This window comes from Gracilinanus agilis, chromosome 1 (genome assembly GCF_016433145.1).
Source record: "Gracilinanus agilis isolate LMUSP501 chromosome 1, AgileGrace, whole genome shotgun sequence".
Lineage (NCBI taxonomy): Eukaryota > Metazoa > Chordata > Mammalia > Didelphimorphia > Didelphidae > Gracilinanus > Gracilinanus agilis.
This window is the reverse complement of record NC_058130.1, coordinates 288,317,230-288,334,270: the sequence shown is the minus strand read 5'-3', so window position 1 is coordinate 288,334,270 and position 17,041 is coordinate 288,317,230. Positions and strand designations below refer to the sequence as shown.

Sequence of the window (17,041 nt, the reverse complement as noted above, 5' to 3'; positions counted from 1 at the left end):
CACCCCCCCCCATATCCATTGCACATATCCACTGGTTTTAACATGTGTGATCAATGTTTTGACTTCTTATCCAATGTTCTTTCCCTAGTACCACACTATGGATACAGTATTGCAATGAACATGTTCTTCAACCTGAAAGTGAAGAATATGTTATCTTTCTAGTATCTTCCACTATTGACTTCTCAATCATGGAATTGTCTAATTATATTAGAATCATCTTAAGGCAGAGAAAGAATTTTCAAAGGCAAAATGACACAATGGGTAGAGAGCTTCTCTTGGAGCCAGGAATACCTGGGTTCATGTGTTTTGGCTGGCACATACTGAATCTCTGAACCTGAGTAAGTCACTTAACTTCCCAATGACCTAGCAACTGATCGTTCCATAGACATGCCAGTCTGCATCTGAAGAAGGAATTTCCTGATCAGGAGTTCCCTGTCCTAGGAAGCTATAGGTCCAAATAATAAAAGAACAGGGCTTATTGGCTCCAGTCCTTCAAGTAGAATCTAGACAGATGTGAAATGATGTGAATTTTGTCTTTGGATGGCCCTAATGTGGATAGCCAACAGATCAAATTTGAATTTGATTTTAGTCTTTTCAGCATTTCCATCTAAGAACATTTAAATCTAGAAATTGAATGGTATCACCTACCTAAATGGCTAGACTCTCAACTCACTCATATTTCTCTTCTGTGGTTCCTTCCCCCAATTTAGGGTGAACAATCTCATCTCTTGAGAGAACATGAAGATGTTCAGGAACGAATGACCCTGCGCTATGAGGAGCGGATCACGGAGCTCCACAGCATCATTGCTGAGCTAAATAAGAAGATTGACCGCTTACAGGGAACAACAATCAGGTAAAGAATTCCAGATTGATTACACAGGTACAAGTAGAGCCTTTTCTTATGGGAGTCCTACATGACTATTAATTATTTTCTTTATCATCACTATTTTGATTATGTTTTACATAAATATTATGTTAATCTCTGGGGGTTTCAAGAGGCTTATGTGTATTATAATTAATCATCTTTCTGTTTTAATCTTATAATTGTAGAGACATAAGGAGCTGGCTCAGGTAGACTTGAGTTCAAGACCTATCCATGACATACTTGGTGTTTGACTCTCATTAAGTCGCTCACCTCTCTCAGTGCCCTAAGTTGATTGTTAAAGAGTAATTTCTAGTCTGCTTTGGTGGATAAAATTTCCTTTACCAATGGAATCATAGATCCACATTAGATAAGTCTTCTTCCACTCCCATTTCTTATCCTCAAAACTAATACTTAGTGCTAATTGAATCAGACTATCTGCTAAACATGAGTCATCACACTGGAGGACAAAACAACATAAGCTTGAAAGGGTTAAGTAACAATCTTGGAGTCACTGACATTGATGAACAGAGGCAGAATTAGATCCCAGAACATTTTATGTGCTTCACAGATATCTACAAGAGTCATTGATATTGTATCAAAAGCTTCTTTTCACCCATTATTCTTTTTCTACTATACCGTTTAGTATGTTTTCCATCATCATTGAGCAAAGGAGTTTGATTTCAGTAGGCTTTTGGGTTAGAAATGATATTTCTTGTCTTCCTAACTCAAGGAACAACTTTAAGGGAAATAGTTGAAGCCTATCTCTGTAGAAATTGAAGAACAACTATATAAGCTTTTTCTTCTCTGGAATTTTGAAATGGGGATATGGGGGATGGGGGGAAGCAACTTCAAAATAAAATTATAAAGCTCTCCTTTAAAGTGTCTCAAGGGATAAGAAATTAGTGCTGTACTATATTATTCATCAGAATAGCAATAGAAAAGTTGTTCTGTTGACTTTAAAAAAACAAAAACTCTTACCTTCTGTCTTAGAATTGTTACTTAGCATCTGATCCAAAGTAGAAGAGCAATAAGGGCTGGGCAGTTGGGATTAAGTAATTTGCCCAGTTTATATGAGCCTTGTAAAATACCAAAACATAACTCACCCATATTAACTAAATTTGGGGACAAGAAGGAGATGAAATCAACATGTCTCTGAATTATAGAACTTTGTAAAATGGAATAAATCACTTATCCTCTCTGGACGTTAATTTCTTTCTCTATTGGGTTGGCCTAAGTGACCTGTAAAATTAATTCTAGCTATGAATCCTATTATCCTGTAAAATTGTCAAGGATACTGGTTCAGGTGATCTGTAGCAGAATTGAAATAAATTGTCTTTCTTCCCAAGAAAAAGGTATATTTATAATATTTAAAGAAAACTCATAAGGAAATTACCTTTCTTAATATGGTACAGATTAAATTAGTAAATAGTTAAAGAAACCAATAGATGGTTCAATAGGTTAGTTTGTTGAAATGAATAACACTGAATTGGTAAGGGAAAGCAGTAATGTCTAGAGATCATGCCATTCAATCAAATTTAACAAACAGGTACCTAGAGTGTGCAAAACATTGTACTCATAGTTACAAAATTTAGGAGATAAGATTTAGTTCCTGCCTTCATGAAGCTTTGTTATTGTTTAGTCATTTTCAGTCCTATCCAACACTCCTTCTAGGGTTTTCTTGGCAAAGATACTGGAGTGGTTTACCATTTTCTTCACCAGCTCGTTTTACAGATGAAGAAACTGAGGCAAACAGAGTTAGTGACTTGCCCAGGGTCACATGATTGCGACTTACTGTCTGAGGTTAAATTTGAACTCAGGTCTTCCTAACTAGTCTGATAATCTAATAAATCAGTTTTATAGGGTGCTATAAGATTTTAAAAATAAACAAAACAACCTATAGACAGGGCAAATATCTTATTTGTAATCTATATAAGGTGTGTTACATAGTTAGCAGTTGCCATATCTAGAAATCAAAATATTGATCATATGATTCCTAAAATAAGAGTATCCTTGCTCTTCTCCATACAACCATGCTCTTCTCCAAATCACCCTCCAGATATTCTTATCCTAACACTATGACTTTGATTATTCTGGTCCATGAAATTAGTTGATTAACATGATAGAGTATGGGGTAAGGCATTATTTTGAAAAGAATGAGCATCTTTTTTCAATTTATTGGCTTTTCACCTATGATACTTGATATGGCTTCTAAATGCCCTCATTTAGAATTCCTAATTGTCTGTTTCCTTGAATAATATTATTTACAACAATCATCTGACAAGAGAATCCTCCATGTTGTAGGGATTAAATTTATGATTGGACTAAATATAAGGTGTGGTTGCTGATTTAAAAATAATTAATACAAGTCAAGTCAAAATGACTCTTTAGCAGCTTTATTTACAAAAAGAGAGGAAGAGTGAAAGTAGAGAAATGTGAAAGAGGGTAGAGTAAGATATCTAACCTAACACACTAAATATTTACTCTGGCCCCTGGCTCAAAGTAGGCAAAGCTAATTAGCCCTCAGCCAGAGGGCCCAGTGGTGAATACCCACCCAGCCTCCTACAAGATGGGGAGGCCTCTCTGGAAACTACTCTCTCCAGAAGCCAGGAAAGGAGTCAGCTTTTCACTCACCCAAGCAGTGGCTCCAAAGGGAAAAGATCCAAGAGCAGTCTTACCAGAGTCCTTGGTCCTCCATGCTCCAGATTCAGCCCGAAGACCTTCCAAAAGCTCAAAAGCCTTGAAAGACCTCCTGAAAGGAAGTTTTGGTCTCTTTTAAAGCCCTTTCTTAACGTCACTTCCTGTCCCTTCCTCCACTTTACAGGGACCAATTGCAGTCTTTAAATTACTCGCTTCTTCCGGAGGTGTAAAACCACTTTAGTAAGTGGTTTGTGGACTTGCCATGCTTAAATGCTAAGTATGGGTTTCTTTGCTTTTTGTTAATTAAATTGACAAGTAAGAAGGGGAGAGTTAATCCTATCTTCACAATGTAAAAGAGAGAAATGGAGAAATATATCTGTAGTTAACTGGAATTCAGCTTTGAAGAGTTCTGTCAGGGAAGATTTCACCCTCTTTCTCAAGGAGACTAGCACTTATTTGTTTAGAAAAATTGCTTATTTCATTGAAGTGTATTTTCAACAAAATAACTTCTGAAGTATGGAAAGACAAAATAAAAATCCTTATTCCTTATACCTCCCTTGTAGCTAGGGGGAAGAAAGATAATTCCTTTAACTTTTAGTATCACAGAAACTGCTCTCTCACCACATGACTAGTATTTCAGAACAGCATGGTAAAGAGGAAACGTTTGAGTTCCAGCTCTGTTGCTATTGGTCTGATCTAGGACAAGACACATCACCTCTCTGGTCTTCAGTTTCCTCTAATGTTAGCCAAGATAAACTAGCACTAACAGAATTTCTTTCTCCATAATATCCTATTTTATCCAACTCTGAAGTTCTGGGCCAGACCTGACTTCTTTTAGTCTGGTGAGTTAGAACAAAATAAGACTTCATATAACATTTAACAAAAGGAGTTTACTTTACAATAGCCTGCAAAGGATTTAGCAAGGAAACAGTGTTGTCCCTAAATTTTTAAAAAACAAAACGAAACAAAACAAAACAAAAAAGTACAGTTCTGTTTTTGAAGAACAAATCTCTAGAAATGGTGATTAATTTTTTTTTTTGTCCAGAGATAATTATTATTGGCTACCTAATAGTTAACTTGTTTGTGGAACATTAACCCACATTCTTGTCCTATAATTGATACCTTTCTATTTTTTGTTGTTTGGGATTAAGTGTTGTGAATGATTAAGAAGATTTAATTTTGCTATATTTATACTTGCATTCAATGGTTGTAATTGTTCTTCCTGAATCATCAATTAAATATCGATATTGTCATTATTAGTACCCTTAGTGACTCATATATTAGATCTGTGTGTGTGATTTCAGAATGGAAACATGAATGAGCTTAAAGTTTTCCTCCTTACTAATGAATACAAGTAAATATTAATTTCCCACTTAATATGTTTTGGGTTTAAATGTTTTTATATTATTTCCTTTTCTCTATCATTTCTCTTCTGAAAATCTTGGGAGACCATTTATTTGGGTTTGAAATGTAAAGTTTAGCATTCCATTAACTCTATCATTTCATTATTTCCTTAGTCAAATTACTCTTTATTTTCTCTTCTAAGAGAAAAGTCCTATTGGTAAAAGATATTGGGAAACTGCTCTGTGTGTCTTGTACCAGCTCTTAGAGCCTATGCTTTATGTGCTGGGGTGCTATATAGCCATTTCCTCCACTAGAATTGAAATAATTCTGTAGACTCCAAAGGAGAAAAGTATTTCTATTTCAATTATTTACACTCCATTTTAGTCCATAAATGCATATATTGACTTATGTGTTTACAACCATAACAGTAGCCTTCATTCCACCCTTGAAGTCTAGATTATGTGCATTTATTTGTTGGAAAAGGAATCTTTTCTTATCTATGTTGACTGTTTGGGAAAGAGGTCTTCATCCATTGTACCCCTTTGGCATTATCTCTTGCCCCAAGCCTAAGGCCCTGAAGCCCAGTGAATTCCTCTCAGTCTTTCCATATTAGGATATCTAACTGACTCTGCCTTTTGCTTAGGGAAGAAGATGAGTACTCAGAGTTGCGATCAGAGCTCAGTCAAAGTCAACAAGAAGTCAATGAGGATTCTCGAAGCTTGGATCAAGATCAAACTTCTGTCTCCATCCCTGAGAATCAATCTACCATGGTCACTGCTGACATGGGTGAGTTTCTTAATAAAAGAGGACTGGATTTGGACTCAAAGGACCTGATTTTGAATTTTGCTAATGTCACTGTGTGTGACCTTGTCAAAGTTAACTTCTGGGCTTGTTTCCTCATTTCCAAGGTCTCTTATACTCCTAAATCAATAAACTTATGATGCTTCCTTCTCTTACAACAAGGCTAGAGCTCTGGCTTTTATAGTTGTAACACATGTTATGTGTAAGAAATATTGACCTGAGAATTTAGACCAGGAGTAGAAAAAGTATGTCTTCAGGTGAATGAACAGGAGCAGATAAATTTGAGTCCTTAGATCCTGCCCAACTCCTCAGACTGTGAATGTAGACAGTTTTCCATTCTGAACTACTCCTGATTCAAATGTTGTTGGCTATCTTTTCTTTTCAGAAGGAAATTGTTGGTAATTTGGATCTTCACTTTAGAAAGTTTTCTAAATTTCTAAAAATTGCTTATTGAAAATTTAGATAGAAAGATGGCAGTGCAATTTTCTGAAGTTATTTGCAAAGAATTTCAAATTTACAAGAAAAATTTAAGGATTCTAAAGCTGAAATGAACTTAGCTAAGATGACTTTAAAGTTTTGATTTAAATTAATATCCAAAACTCTAAGAAATATATTTTGTAAAGTTTATTAATAATCACTTGAAGTAGAAGAAATAAAAAGGAAATGGGAGTAAAAAAACCTTATTATCTAACAAAATTAAAACCACATTAGCAAGTTCTCCTGCCTCTCGCCTTACCTCACTTTCACAGCACGCAACCACCCAAAAGAGAGCAAGAGGCAGGGCTACACAAAATTTATATCCTTCCTACATCAGCACCTAACATGAGAAGGAGAGTGAGGTCCTGGGAATCATAGTTCTGGGGAATAGAAATTAATTACACATAGGTATATAAGACATAGTCCTTGCCTTCAAAGACCTTATAGTCTAATTGGGAATAGATGCATACTTATATAATAATAATAACAAAATATCATTAATAAATGCCATGAGAGAGGTACAAAGAGGGAGTTAAGTGGAGGGAAAAATTATTTCGATTTTTGTTTTATGTTTTGGAGCTGTGATTAGACAATCAATTATTGTATTTCATTTACAAATCAGACCAGTCTGTTTCATTTAACCTTTGCATAGTTAACTAAGGACCAATTTCTATTATATTATTGTTTCTGATATGAATATGGAAACTGACACAAAAGGCGTATAGTATTATTTTTACTTAGTAGTAGTCTTACTGAGTCAAAAGATATGGTCAGTTTAATAACTTTGGGGAACATATTTCCTAAGTGTTTTCCAGAATGATTAGACAAAAACACAGCTCCTTCAAGAATATATTAGTGTGCGTGTTTTCCCACAGCCCTTCTGGTATTTGTTATTTTACACTCTTTTATCAACTTTGCCAATGTGATAGATATGAAGTGGAACTTCAAAGTTACTTTAATTTACATTTCTCTAAATATTAGTGATTTTGGAATATTTTTTTCCCACATGACTTTTAATAGCTTGGTTTTTTTCCTCTGAAAATTGCCTGTTAAAGGGACAGCTAGATGGCTCAGTGGATTAAGACCCAGGCCTAGAGACAAGCGGTCCTAGGTTCAAATATGGCCTCAGACACTTCCTAGCTATGTGACCCTGGCAAGTCACTTAATCCCCATTGCCCAGCCCTTACTGCTCTTCTACCTTAGAACCAACACATTGGTTCTAAGACTGAAGGTAAGGGTTTAAAAAAACACTTGTCGGTTGGTTCAGGCACGCCTCTCTGCCTAGTGACCCTAGCTATTATTGCTAGTAAAGAATGAGCCTCTTCTTGCATATTGCATTGTCAGTGTGATTCTTCCTCCGGCCATGATCAAACCTGGGTTAGGTATTAAAATTTGGGTACAACATATGGGGGCTTGTCTCTCATGGCCAGGAAAGGACCCACTGCCAGAAGAGCCAAGAGGGTGAGGAGATCTGGGATTGAGTGTCCTGTGCATGTGGTTGTGTAAGTGTGTGCTTGCATTGTATGAGGAGGGAGCCTGCCCCAGCCTCCCTTCTGCATGTGTGTGGATGTGTGATTGAACTGATGGGGAAGGTGATGCCCTGGTAAGCATACAGCTAAGTGGTTCAGCTTGCCCCGCCGCTCCGGGATTGATACGGAGGAGCCTAAGCCAAGCTTACCAGCCACGGGCACCCCTTCTACCTGTTTCTGAGTGAGGACTGGGGAAAGTACGCAGTTCCTTTTGATCCATGCGGACAAAGATCGGAACCCCTGGGAGCAAGTGCTGTGTGTGACTGGCAGGCCATGTAGACCAATTGATCTCTCTATTCCCTTGGAATTACTATGGGAACTGGTGAGGTTCAAGGCCTCACAGGACCCCAAAGCAAAAGGTTCGAGTCCTGTCTTTGGAGTCCGTCCGGTTGGTTCGAGTCCAGCCGGATTTTCTTGGGGATTGAGGTCCCCAAGTCAGGGGTTCGAGTCCCCTGAGGAAGGCCAGTGGACGCACTGGAGGTTGGGAGGAGAGAGGACTGAGGCAGGATCCCCACATTAATTGTTTGGGATCTGTCTGGGCTCCCCCAGGCAAGTGAGTGTGAGTGTGCGCACCTTTGTCTTGTGTTCTCTTGGCCAGTCAGGAATATGTCAGGTTTAAACCGTCCTTAGTTCGTCTTTTGTGTGTCCTGGCTGGGTCTGTGTCTTTGGTGTTATTTCCGTCCTTATCATGAGCCAGGGAGAGTCAAACTGGTGCTTGCTGGTTTCCCCAGCTTCAAGGGGAGTTCAGAGGGGAAAACTGCAAACATTGTGCAATTCCCCTTCCCAGTCTACATTTCTAACCTCCCAGACTGGAGAAACTGTGCCACTGGGGCTGCAGACTTAAAGTTCAGACTGGAGGAACTGTGCTACTCCAGCAGCGGACAACATTTGAATAGGGAGAGGATTCTAAATAAACCTCTCAAACCTGGGGGCAGATTTAACATCTGAATAAGAGAGGATTTGAAAGTTCAAAGTTCTTTCCTTAAGAAACACAGCCATCCTAATGAACAGCTCACTTCTAACCCCCACTGGAAAAGGATATCGGTTTATTTAGGTGCTACAAGAAGCATTTTGTTAGAAATCACAGCCAAAGAGAGACAGGTTAGGTCAATCAGAGTGTAAAGCACAGGGAGAGTTAGGGGACAAGGAAGTCAGCTCAGCCAATCAGATGGCTGGTCACTGTACCTGAGTAGCCTCAGTTGAAGGGGCCATATGTGCTGCAACTGTTTTAATGAGCTTTCTCACAGCAAGAATTTTCTTTTTAACCATGGATCCTAAAGAACTGATTTTTTTCCTTTTAAAGTATGCTTGTCATAAGGTTGTATATTTCTGTTTATTGTTGTCTTTGTCACAGTCTCGTCTCTATATATTCTTAAATTGGATATTATTAAAAAAAAAAAAAGAGAAAAAAAGAGGGGGAGTTGAAAGATTGAACTTCCCGCAGTCAAAAATCCTCAGCAGAGGACAAAAGAAAATATCTGTTTAATGATTTTTTCTCTTTCTTCCTTTGGATGGGCCCCCAAAGGAGTGAAAAAGAGAACAATTCAGAGCAGAAAAGGGAGATTTTACTCCACAATTGGAAGCATTTTCACTTAAGATCTGATTTTAAGGGTTGAGGATTGCTAATGATGTTGAGATGGTACAATGTAATTTTATTTATTGTGGTAACTGTTTGTCAGTCAAATGTGAAATATTAACCAGATTTTATTGAGCACAAAAACTCATGGTTAGAAGTTTGTTAAGCTTTGGTTTCAGTGAATTGAGAATTGTCTAAATGTGGTCACTAGCCAGTCTGACACAGAGAGGAAATGTTTATTCTATAAGGTCAAAAATTATATTGGCTACTTTGTAGATGTAAAAGTCATTCAGAAAAAGTTGTAATGTTATTATTGAGAACTTATTCTAGAATTTAAACTTGGGATTTTAAAATGAGATGTTCTTTTAATGTATGTGCTGTCAGAACTAGCAACATGTAATCATATGATACACAAGAAGTTTTTAAAGTAGTTAATCTGTGCATGGATTTTAATAATACAGGTACTGAAAACTTGGTAAAAATGTGTGCAATGTATAAGAAGGAATTTGTGATCAAGAGATTAACATGCATTTAGACTCAAATTGCTAGAAAGCAATGATGAATGAATACAAAATATGTATGCATTTGCACTATAAAGAGAATTCAGTTTTCAATAGGTTAAGAATATATGATATGGGGGCAGCTGGGTAGCTCAGTGGATCGAGAGCCAGGCCTAGAGACGGGAGGTCCTAGGTTCAAATCCGGCCTCAGACACTTCCCAGCTGTGTGACCCTGGGCAAGTCACTTGACCCCCATTGCCTACCCTTACCACTCTTCCACCTATAAGTCAATACACAGAAGTTAAGGGTTTAAAAAATAAAAATTTAAAAAAAAAAAAAAAAAAAAAAAAGAATATATGATATGCAAACTGTATGAAATTAACAAGAGAAAATTTGACCAGCCCAAGAAGCTAATAGGATTACATACAATTAAATATAGTACCTTTCCTCTTTTTGCAATAATGGTAAAGGAAGAGAAGCCAGAGGAAATAAGAGTAATTGATAATGGAATAATAGGTGTGAATTCTAGAACAAATGGTAAATCAGAATAATATTGATGGAATTTAATCGGTTATGTAAGCAATGCCTAAGGTAAAAGGAAACTGAACTAGAGGTTCTATTCTGTTTAAACAGAGGTCTGAAAGGAATAAAAGTAAATGGCTTTGAAATTCAGTTGTTTACATACTGAAAGATTGCTAAAGGACTTAAAGTTATTTGGAAGTTGTGGAGTTCAAACTAAAGTTTGTTGAAAATAATTTATTATGAAGATTTTGGTACATGCTAAATTTTAAATTTTAGGTGATCTCACTTGGTAAAGAGAGATAAGAGACAAGGTTGTTAAGTCATAAAAACCTAAATCAAGCCAGGCAGCCTTAGGGTAAATTGTCCACAAGCTATTAAACTCTTCCTTGCAAATAGGAAGAAGAAAGAAATACTTTTAATTGTTCCACTTTGATACTTGGGAACTGATATAACAACACAGTACATAAATAAGATCTTAAAGAGTTTAAAGATGAGTATATTTTAATTGTATACTTCAGAATTTTAAAGAGATGTTCAATCAAGTAAAAGCTGATAGAAAAGTCATGGATATCTTGTAAAACAGGTTCCTTTTTTAGCAGTACAGTTGTTATAGGGGTGCAAATGGTGAACCCCTGGGTTCAGGAAGGAGGCCCTGAGGATGAGAGGACTCCAAGTTTAGTTTAGAAGTATCCTTTTCAAAGAGCATGGACATGACTCCTTGCACTCAGGCATTTAGTGAGTGGAGGATCTGTCTGAGATCCTCTGGGCTTAGGCTATCAAGGTGTGGCCAGAGATGTATCTGTTTAAATTGATCAAAAATATTTTTTTGGGTTTAAAAGTTATCATAAATGGTTTTCCATCTCAGTGTATTAAAATTGACTAACTTCATTATTACATTTCACTTCCTGGTTTTGAAAATAGATAAGCAGCCTACTGGTCAAAAGGCTTTCTTTAAGGTTTATAGTGCTTAAAAAGTTTCAAATCTTGTAATTGAAAATAGACCCTGTAATACTACATGCTTTATGATATTCCTTTAAGTATGACTTTTATGTAAATTGTTGCTAAAACATGTGCTTTAAGTGTTGTTTGAATGTAAGCAAAAGCTCATTGTAAACCTGACTGTACCATGGGTTTTGTTCAATACTAAGTGGTTACCTCAGTTTACCAATTTGTACTATGAACTGAATAAAGTTAGCGTATATGGTGTTGGGAAAATCATAAATAGTTCTGGAATTTCTCTTGAAAGTTACACTGAAGAGATTCCTGTATGGCTTGTCTTAGTCTTTCAGATGGCCCAGGTACAGGAGACAATACAGCCCTGATTTATATTTACTGTGGAGCTACTCAGTCCAGCACTCCTTGTTCCTTAATTCAGGTTTTGTGACTAAAGTATGATATGTTAATTATTGCCAAAGTATGTAAGAATAACTGAGTGATCAGCCTGGTAGGGATGTGAAAGGCTTGTCTGAGGGTATGCAAATTGTTTTCAGACTGCTACTTAGCAGAATTTCTCTGAGCTGTAATGGGAAAGACTTGTCTTTAAGGAAGGAAAAGGCTTCTGGGATCCAATAGTGATATAGTGCAAAAGACAGAATATTCTGTGATGGTTAGAGAGGCAATTCTAGGGCTCAACCTGGACTGGACCTCTTCTGACCATCTAGGCTACTAATCCTTGAGTGACAAGAATGGCATGAGCCAGTGACAGCTTTGGCCTATACTTGAAGCCCCTCACAATGTGTCCCTTGGGACCTGAGGAAATGCTTTCCTATCTGCCTTCCCTTTTGGAGCAAGTTCCCATAATCAGCACTTAATGCAAATTGTAAATTAATGTTTCCATCTCCCCAAACAACCTATTAGGTTAATAATTGAAAATTATCAAATTGTTAGGGAACACACTTTGAGAAGTAGGTGAAGTTTAGTGATAGATGACTTGTAGCTTGCAGCCTTAATTTACCACAGCTGAAGTTCAGATCTTGACCCTAGAAATAACCCAGGGCTTTCTGGATTTCCTCCAGGATCTGGGATAAAGAAATTTATCTGTAAAGTGTTGTTATTCAAGTAGTTATAGATGCCATATTAATGTGGGCCTTACGAAAGGATATTTTTTTAACAGAAACATCACATGCCAGCTCTGCAAACAACTTAGGGATCAAATTTCCTAAAAGGTTTAATTCCTGTCAGAGGATGATTTCTGGGGATAAAATCTGTTGGCTAAGATACCCAAATGTTAATGTTTAGTATCAGTTTCTATTGTGCTAATTTTCTTTTTTTGTATCTGGTGTTCTAGTTTTTGCCCTAGTCCTGGGTTCTATACTTCTGCCTTAGGGATGGATGCTCCCCCTTGTGACCTGTCTGTCAGTCTGGGGAAACAGTCTCTGGTCTCCAAGCCTTCAGGACCCTGGCATTCGCTGCAGAGGTCCCTCTCAAGACCCTGTGCCCACAGCTCCTCCTCCTGTTCCCCCCCTCAGAGATTCTACACCCCTTCTCAGCTTGAAGAAGCTACAGAAGATGGAAACCATCGACCCTCTTCCTTTAGACATTTGGAGGAGGAGAGTGGAGACAGCATGGGACATTGTGGGACATTGTACCCCAGAGACACATAGAACACTGTACCCCCATAGTGAAAAAGTTGTTTGTTTTTTTTAGGCAAACTATAGGCAGGAAAATCCCTTTGCTTCCACTATGTACCCTTCCCCTTATTCTTAACCGCCTAGCAGCTTTTGTAAAGGAATGAATTAACACCATTTAGCTTACGGTCCTGCATCAGTATTAACTGACAACCCCCACCCTTGATACGGCGTGTGCTGTCACCAATCTTTAAAGGACCACCTGAGGATGATTCCTCAGGATCAAAAGAAAAGGGAATGTTGGATTTAAAAATCAGTCTGGCAGTCTACTGAACTATTTCTGGCCTGGGCAAGCTACCCCCAGCCCCCAAGGTTTCCCAGCACAGTCTTCCTTATCTCCCCCTATCATAAACCTAAAACTGAAGCTATCTTATCTGATGAATATTAACCTTCTTGAGGAATGTTTGTCTATGTTTGCCTGCTTAACAATATTTGCCTATTTAATGTATGTTTGCCAAATGCTTCCAGACCCCTGACCCTGAAACCCCCCCTCCCCAGATGCTTCCTAACCACCTGTCCCTGACACTACCTTGATAATTATGTATGTACCAACCCCCTTCCCCAAACATTTCTATATAAACTCTTGGCTGAGAATTCCAAGGGGTCGTTCAGGCACACCTCTCTGCCTAGGGACCCTAGCTATTATTGCTAGTAAAGAATGAGCCTCTTCTTGCAAAAAAAAAAAAACACTTGTCTGTTAAATTTACTTTGACTATTTATCAAACTGTAAATAGATCTTATTCTTATAGTTATTAATTAGTTCCTTATAGATATTGAAAAAGAGACTTTTTTTTTACAGAGAAAAGTAACTGCAAAAATTTCCCCCATTTAAATGTTTCCTTGTAATCTTGACTGCATGCTGTTTGCTTATATAAAATTTTTTAAGTTTTTGCACAATTAAAATTATTTTCTGGATACCTTCTGTTTTTTGGATCTGAACTCTTCCCTTATCCATAGCTCCAAAAATCAATTTCTTCTTACATTCTCTAAATTGTTTTATAATTCTTTGGGGTAATACAGCATGATGAATTTTTCATTATTTCTCTTGAGATTTTTCATATTTCTTTTATCACTATAAATGAATTTCATTTTTTTTTCTAATTCTACAAAATAATCTGCTGATGGGTACTGACTTCCTTTTGAACCTAAGTTACCTATCCTAGTCAGGAGCTCTTTAAGTACTACACTTTTCCTCTGAGAGAAGCACCTAATTTTTTCTCTTCTACTTTTTTGATCCTAGTATTAGTGCATGTCATTGAAAGCAGAAAGACTTTAGGAAATTTGTAAAATATTTGTTGAAATGTGTAGCCATACATTTGGAGATGTTCATCCATTCTGATATGGCTGAATAATTTTTTAAAACTATTTATTTCGATTTATAGCCACATTCTTTGTGGTGGCAAAAAATAGGAAAATGAGGGGATGTCCTTCGATTAGGGGATGGCTGAAAATATTGTGGTATCTGTTGGTGATGGAATACTATTGTGCTCAAAGGAATAATGAACTGGAGGAAGTCCATGTGAACTGGAACGACCCCCAGGAATTGATGCAGAGTGAAAGGAGCAGAACCATATACATAGAGATGGATACAGTATGGCACAATCGAATGTAATGGACTTCTCTACTAGCAGTAGTGCAATAATCCAGGACAACTCTGAGCGACCTATGTGAAATAACACTATCCACATCCAGAGGAAGAACTGTAGGAGTAGAAACACAGAAGAAAAACAACTACTTGATCACATGGGTTGATAGAGATATGATTGTGGATGCAGACTCTAAATGATCACCCTAGTGCAATTATCAATAATATGGAAATAGGTCTTGATCAATGATACCTGTAAAACCCAGTGGAATTGTTCATCAGCTGTGGGGGTTGGGGGGTCGAGGGGAGGGAAAGAACATGAATAATGTAACCATGGAAAAATATTCTAAATTAATTAAATAAAAATTTTCAGTTGGGGAAAAAAAGCCTATTCATTTCTCCTTGTCCAAGAACTCAAGGATTTTGCTAAGGCTCTTTAGTAAAAGGGACTAGGGAGACACTCAGAAGGATAATGCCAAGAATCAACAGAGAGCCTTTCAGAATTGAGAATATGGATAAAGAACCCCTTTTAATTTAATAAGATCAAATATTGTCTTGGGAGAGAATATGATTGGGATGGGTACTGATCAGAGAGTTGCAGATCAATTGAGACTCCCCCAAGCTATTTGTTGAAATGACAAAATGTAGGGGCCAGCTAACAGAGACAGATGATTCACCCCTTTCAGACTCTGTCCAGTTTAAAGAAAATAAAAGGAAATATTCATTCATCTTTTGGAGATATGAAGAAGTTTCTCAATAAACTTAATGGAGATGTTAGCCATTGACTTACTAAAGGATCAGCCTCAGCCTTGGAGATTTTTTAAAAAGCAAGAGCAAGATCTGAGCAGTTCGTCTTCTCTGGCTGTTGAGAACCAGATGGGGTCATTTACCCAGTAGGAGAGATTGTACCCAAAAGAGAGCAAGCCTAGAAAGTCCAGCTGCAGAATTCAGTTGAGTCATGGAAAGGAGCAAGCCCAGAATACCATACAGAGATATTACATTCCAGGAAAGCAACATGAGGACTTTGTGACAAAGAGTAAAGATATCAGGGTCCTACAGTGTGTGAAGTATGAGTTACCTGGGCAATATCTGTTCCCTCCATGTCTGAATTTCTGCTATTAGACTGTATTTGTGAATATTCTTCCCAGTGATCTTATGTGAAACCAAGGAGTTCTGCTTGATTTCAGATCTGTGGAATATAATTACTCCTCTTTCCCCCAACAAGATAAGCTGGTCACCTAAAATGTCATCACCTTATATCCAGCTTTTGATAATTAACACCTCAGTCCCCACAGTTTCCTCTCCCTTCTGATTGGAGGACTGAAGGGAGGAACAATAAATTCCTCCAAAATTGAGAGAAGGCCCAGAATGTTCCAAGTAATTCCCTATTTTCTATCTGCTTGGATCACATTCTACAGAGGAGTATTATGTTCCCAAGCTGAGTAGCCCTTGCTTTCCTGCTATATTTTTCAAAGTCCTTTAATGTATAACTTCCCTAATTAAACTGTAAGCTCCTTGAGTTGTAGGAACTATCTTTCTTTTTCTTATTTGTTTCTCCAAAGAAATTGGTACATAGTGTTTCATCACAATTGTATTCCAACACAATCATATGCCACAACTAATCATTCACCTAATTGATACATCCCTTCAATTTTCCATTTTCCACCCCCACAGAAAGAGCTGCCATAAATATTTTGGTACATATAGGTCTTTTCTCTTTTTGGGGCATAGACCGATTATGTTGGGGCAAGGGTATATGGAGAATTTTATAGCCCTTATGGCATAGTTCCAATTTGAACTCCAGAATGGTAAAATCAGTTCACAAAATTTTTCGACATCCCCTCCAACATTTGTCATTTTCATTTGTCATGTTAGCAAGTCTGAAAATGTGAGGAGGTACCCCAGAATTGTGGTTTTTTTAATGTTTATTTTATTCTCAAATTGCATGTAAAAACAATTTTTTTACATTCTTTTTTAAAAATTCGAGTTCCAAATTCTCACTCTAACTTCCCTCCCCTCTAGCTGAGACAATAATCAATTTAAAATTAGCTTTATAGGTACAGTAATGCAAAACATTTCCATACTAGTCATGTGAAAGAAAACATAGCCAAAAAAAAGTACCAAAAAATGCATTAAGACTCCATCAATTATTTCTTGTGGATAGCATTTTTCAATATGAGTCTTTTGGAATCATCTTAGATCATGTAGTGCTGAACATAGCTAAGTCATTCACAGTTGATCATTGTAAAATATTGCTGTTAGTACAATGTTCTGGTTCTGCTCATTCATTTTGCATCAGTCCATGTTTTTCTGAAAGCATCCCACTTGTCAGTTTTTACAACACAATAATGTTCCTTTACAATGATATACACAACTCATTCAACCATTCCCCAATTGATGGACATCTCTTCAGTATCCAATTTCTTGCCACCACAAAAGGAACTACTTTAAATATTTTCATACAAATAGATACTTTCCCCTTTTTAAAATCTCTTTAGGTTACAGATCCAATAGTGGTATTGCCGAATCAAAGGGTATGCACGGTTTTATGGCTCCTGGAGGACAGTTCCAAATTATT

At 37.2% G+C, this 17,041-nt stretch overlaps 1 protein-coding gene across 1 annotated transcript in view; it reads left to right on the top strand.

Moving 5' to 3' along the window:
- The window catches only part of MCC (MCC regulator of WNT signaling pathway), a 182,951-nt gene that overhangs the window by 69,603 nt on the left and 96,307 nt on the right, over window positions 1-17,041 (top strand). Inside the window, exons 3-4 of the mRNA XM_044680147.1 lie at window positions 711-853; window positions 5,490-5,632. Of these exons, the coding sequence (XP_044536082.1) occupies window positions 711-853; window positions 5,490-5,632 (286 nt within the window). The remainder of the gene's footprint in view (window positions 1-710; window positions 854-5,489; window positions 5,633-17,041) is intronic.